General features: G+C 47.3%; 1 protein-coding gene and 1 pseudogene across 1 annotated transcript; both read left to right on the forward strand.

Annotated features, from left to right (window-relative positions):
- Positions 1-2,678: 2,678 nt before the first annotated feature.
- LOC103635173 (uncharacterized) lies at positions 2,679-3,467 on the forward strand (annotated as a pseudogene).
- Positions 3,468-4,215: 748 nt separating this feature from the next.
- Positions 4,216-5,634, forward strand: LOC103635182 (glucose-1-phosphate adenylyltransferase large subunit 2, chloroplastic/amyloplastic-like). The gene is made up of 4 exons (XM_020541683.1): positions 4,216-4,383; positions 4,997-5,167; positions 5,312-5,401; positions 5,494-5,634. Exons 1-4 carry the CDS (start codon positions 4,216-4,218, stop codon positions 5,632-5,634), a joined length of 570 nt encoding a protein of 189 aa, XP_020397272.1.

Consider the following 5,634-nt stretch of genomic DNA (forward strand, 5'->3'; position numbering starts at 1 on the left):
CTCTCAAACCTACTCCCCGTTGAGGAGGCCACAAAGGCCGGGTCTCTTTCAACCCTTACCCTCTCTCAAACGGTCCCTCGGACCGAGTGAGCTTTCTTTTCTCAATCACTTGGAACACAAAGTTCCTACAAGGACCACCACAAGATTGGTGTCTCTTGCCTCAATTACAAGTGAGTTTTGATCGCAAGAAAGATTGAAAGAAAGCACGATTGCAAAAGCCAAGCGATAAGAGCGACAAATAACACACGGATCACTTTCTCTCTCAAGCCACTAATCACTAATGATCTCTTTTCTCAATTGTGAAACTTGGAGAGAAGGAGGCTTTGAATGTGTCTTGGAATGGATTGCTAGCTCTTGTATTGAATGTTGAAGGTTGGAATGCTTGGATGTTTGAATGGAGGTGGTTGGGGTTGTATTTATAGCCACCAACCACTTCCTAGCCGTTACTCCATTCTGCTGAGCGCGGACGGTCCGCCCGCCAGGTCCGGACGGTCCGCCCCTGTAGATCAACGGCTGAAAATGCAACGGTCAGCAGTAACGGCTATATCAACGGCTATATTGCATTTAATGCGTCGTCAGATGTCAGACAGACCCAGTCGCGGACGGTCCGGTCGTGCACCCCGGACGGTCCGCGAGCCCGCTATAATTCATTCTTCCGAACCCGTCACCTTCGGGTTTTTCGGAACCTTGCCTACCGGACGGTCCGCGCCTGAGGTCGGACGGTCCGAGCGAGGTCTCAGACGGTCCGCGCTTATCCTCCGGACGGTCCATAGTGCAGACTCGGATTTTTGCATTGGTTCTGTCCGAGGGTCATCCTTGTGTCGCGGACGGTCCGCTGCAAGGGCCCGGACGGTCCGCGCTTGGCCTGTTTTTCCAAAAAGCTTCTCCTGTCCGGAATAATCTACGGTATTCCGGACAGTCGATTTAGTATAGTTGTAGATGAACCTTTGACACCTGTAGAACATATAATTTAGAGCAAACTAGTTAGTCCAATTATTTGTGTTGGGCAATTCAACCACCAAAATCAATTAGGAAGTAGGTGTAAGCCTAATTCCCTTACAACCTCTCTAGTAAAAAGCGGTTGAATTGGCCTCCAGGGCGGTTCAATTGGCTTTGGGCTAGGTACCTCTATGGAAGAAACAGGTTGAACCGATCCTCAGGGGCGGTTCAACCGGGTTTCATGATGTAACACTCTAGGCATCCGTGCCTAGCGGTCATCACTCCTGGCAGCTTTATAGATTTAGATTGTCACCACAGACCACCACTAATCTTTTTTGCGCATTTTGTTCTCACTCATACGCAACCGAGAATCACTTTTCGGTTGGCCACCCATCAATAAATTGCTCCAAGCAAAGCACACTTAACTTGGAGGTTCTTTGAAAAGGAGCTTCCGAAAAAGAAGGATGAACTTTTTTATATGCGTATTCGATTAATTCTATTAAGTCATGAGCTGGGTCATCACAATCCACCCTCTTAGAAGATTGATGTCCTCGTTGGTCAACCCAAAATTAGGATCTTCCCCTCCTAGCCACGCCTATGCGTCTAGTGTCGAAAAAATATGCCATGCCATGTGATCATTCTAGGTCCAACATGTGCCATGCACACTATGTCCACACACCTAGCCGACAAACGCGTATAAAAAACTCGAGGGTCGGCTCTGCTACCAAGTGTAACATCTCAGCCACCTCGGGCCTGACGGTCATCATTCCTGGCAGCTTCATAGGTTTAGATTGTCCCCACAGACCATCATTAGTATTTTCTACGCACTTTGTTATCACTCATGCACACCCAGGAAGTATTTTCTGGTCAGTCACCCATCACTAAATTGATTCAAGCAATGCATACTTAACTTAGAGGTTATTTGGAAAGGAGCTTCTCGAAAAGAATGATCACCTTGTTAGTATGAGTATTTTATTAATTCGATTAGGACATGGGTTGGGTCATCACATTCGATACGTGTGAACGTGGGTTAGGAATCGACAACCATAATTCAAATCCCTATTCACAGGTGACACCTCACGAGAGTGAGAACTATTGCTTCGTAGTAGTATAGAAAAAAAGATTTAGTAAAATTCAGATGTCTAAATTTTAGTGTTTCCATTTATTAGATAAAATTATAAGTCTAACAAAATCTTATTTTATTTAAAGGGTAATTAATTATTTTTATAGTTAGATAAAGTCATAAAAATAAAGACATTTTTTGATTTATTATCATATAAAACAAACTATAAAATATAAAATAATAATTTATTTATACTAATTGGTTGTACAACAGTGTTGTATAAAAATTTCTAAAATTAGACGTTTGAAATATTTAGGACTAGTTTGATAACCCTATTTTTCTAAGGAATTTTAATTTTTTCAAAAAAAAATAAATTAAAAATCCGTAAAAGTAGTTATTACTTCTAGTTAAAAGACGCGAGTGATTCGTGCCCTCCCCGCGCTCCACGGAGTCTTCACAAACGCGTACGCGACGCGTGGCCCACGTCTCGGACCCGAAATCAGAATTCAGCGAAGCAGGGCCGTGCGTGAGCTCACGTCCGTGCCTTCCTCTCTACCTCTCTGACCCACCACCAACCACTCACCGAGATCTCGGGAGGAGAGGACACGGAGCCCTTCGACGAGGCGGAGCTCCTGGCGCTCCCACCGTCCCTCGCGAGCCTCACCAGCCTCACCGCCTCACTTCAAGAAATCCTCCTCCCAACCACCGCCAGTACCTCCAGCTCTCATGTCGGCTCCCCACCTCCGCCTACACCGCCGCTGGCGTAGGCGACGTCGAGCGACGAAACCTTAATGTCCAGCCCGTTCTTTCCCCATGACCCCTCCCAACACCCACCGACGCTGCCAGATGTGGATGCGCCCGTGTCGCCACCGCTGCAGCCGAGCGACACCCTCGACGACGACAAGGACGACGAGGACGACGAGTTCGACCCGCTGTTCTCGGAGACCACCAGCGGCGCGAGGTCTTCGGCTGGCGGCTCGCATGGCGCGTGCAGGGGCTCGGCGCGAGGCGGCTCGGCTTCCTGCTCGGGCGTCGAGCGCGCGCGGCGCGGCGCTGGGTGCGCGCGGGCGGGGCCTGGCGCGCAGGGCGCCTGGAGCGTCGAGTCGTCGGGCGGTCGGCGTCGAGCGCGCACGGCAGGGCGGGTCGGGGCTTCACGCGGTCGGCGTCGAGCGCGCACGGCAGCGCGGTCCTAGCGCGGCTTGGGCGAGCGGCTCGACGGGCAGGGGTGCGGTCCTTGGCGGCTTCGCGCGGTGAACAGAGCAGAGAGAGGAGAGAGGAAGGTGGGAGAGAGGAAGGAGCAGAGGAGAGAGGGAAAAGAGGGAGCAGGCGGCGGCTGGGAGGATGGCAGGGGCGGCGGCCACAGGGAAAATGGCGGCTAGGGTTAGGATGTTGGGCCTAATGGCGTCATTAAACTTGTGGACATCCCCGTTTCATCATTGTTGTCCTTAAACAACTCCAAAAGTGCTGCTGCCTTTTTCTCCCCCTCCTCGCGTCGAGTGGCTCCACGCTTCCACTTGGTTCCGAAGCACTTTCTGCAGTCTCCTCCCATTTCTGGTATGAATCTGTCCTGCATACGTTTTGGTTAGATGCACTTGATTTTAGGTGGGCCGGGTTGCTTAGTTGGGGTTGTGACTATTCGTTATGACTTTATTCAACCTCATGTTCTTCTCCTGGTTGCTTTTCATCCTTGGATCGTGGAGTACTTTTCTATCGCAAAGTTTTCCTATTACACTTTGCTTCTATATGGGTTCAGAGTGTACAAGGAAGAAAAGATCCAACCCAACTGGGACTGAGCTGTTGTGATTCACATGTCTAACTCCCGAAAAGAAGGCAGAAGGTCCTTTTTATAGCTTTCCTCAGTCTGATGTGTGCTTCCATCCTTCGCTTTCGAAATCTCCCTTGTGTACACCATTGCACCACCACCTTTTAATCCTTTACTATCCAGTCCGTTATTCCGCGAGTACGTTGATGATCCCTCCTTACGGCAGTAAGGATTCTGCAAAAGTATGGCTCCCTTTTCCCTTGATTGTTGCGGGGATTTGTCAGGAACTAGGCAAGAAAGTTAGTTTTTTATATAGTCTTGCCCTGCATCTTGATTCAGTACATAGTGAAATAGATTTCCAGGACTGCCTGGTGGTTAATGGTTGTGATCGTGCAGGTGTGCTTCAGCTATGCAGTTCAGCAGCGTGCTTCCCCTAGACGGAAAAGCGTGTATGAGCCCAGTGAGGAGAGGCAGTGGAGGTTATGGGAGTGAGAGGATGAGGATCAACTGCTGCAGCATCAGACGCAACAAGGCACTGAGGAGGATGTGTTTCAGTGCAAGGGGTGCTGTGAGCAGCACCCAGTGTGTGCTCACATCAGATGCTGGCCCAGACACTCTTGTAAGTCTCATCCTGTCGATAATAGTGTTGGTGTTTCATCACAGCCCTTTGTATTTTTTTATTTGACTTGATGTTAGCTGCTATAATTATCAATTTCTGGATGCAAAAACTTACAGGTCGTCCGAACATCCTTTCGGAGGAATTATGCTGATCCTAACGAAGTCGCTGCCGTCATTTTGGGACTCAGCTTTTCCCTCTCACAAGCACAAGGGCCACCCCTGTTGTAAGATGGCACACTTTGACTTTATTGGCTTCATGTTGCAAGAAGTACCGATTTAATAATCATCTTCGGTCTTATTAAGTAGACAGGATCTAGAGATCTCTAGCAATCTCCAGCTTTATTTTATTTCAAGTAGATACACCTCTACTGCAGAAGGCACCAAAAGTATGTGGCTTTGCTAGAAATATTCACATGGTAATTCATTTGTATAAAGGTAGTTAAACCATAATTCCTGCAGTAGCGAGGTTTCCGTATGTTTAAATTATTAATTATTAATTATTAGCAGGGCCCCACCGCACATGATTCCTTCCACTACTTTGTCCATCTCCATCCTTTTGTTGCATTGAATCAGTGGTCTGAATCTTGTTTCTTTCCTTTTGTTGCATTACTTAGGTTCCTATTGGAGGATGTTACAGGCTTATTGATATCCCCATGAACAACTGTTTCAACAGTGGCATAAACAAGATATTTGTTATGACTCAGTTCAACTCAGCTTCTCTTAACCGTCACATTCATCGTACCTATCTTGGTGGGGGGATCAACTTCACTGATGGATCTGTTGAGGTAAGTCACCTCAAATTTGATTGCTTTACTCAGAGAGCTTGCAAATATTATTTTCACGATTCCCATCTCGGAGCTTGGTTAAATTTCTTTATCTCATTAAAGCGTAGAACATGCATTTACTGATATAAATTTGGCAACAAATAGGTGCTGGCTGCAACACAAATGCCTGGGGAGGCTGCTGGTTGGTTCCAGGGCACAGCAGACGCCGTTAGAAAATTTATCTGGGTACTTGAGGTAATAATTATGTCTAGTGGCTGATGGTACATGTTGCCTGACTTATTTTGATTCCTGGAACAATGCATCTTATGTTGTGTGTACTTTTTCAGGATTATTACAAGCATAAAGCTATAGAACACATTTTGATTTTGTCAGGAGATCAACTCTATCGTATGGATTACATGGAGCTTGTGCAGGTTGGTGATCCGCTCAAACAAAAGGAATGGTGGATAGGATTAAGATGTGTGTAG

The sequence above is a fragment of the Zea mays genome, chromosome 1 (assembly GCF_902167145.1).
Source record: "Zea mays cultivar B73 chromosome 1, Zm-B73-REFERENCE-NAM-5.0, whole genome shotgun sequence".
NCBI lineage: Eukaryota > Viridiplantae > Streptophyta > Magnoliopsida > Poales > Poaceae > Zea > Zea mays.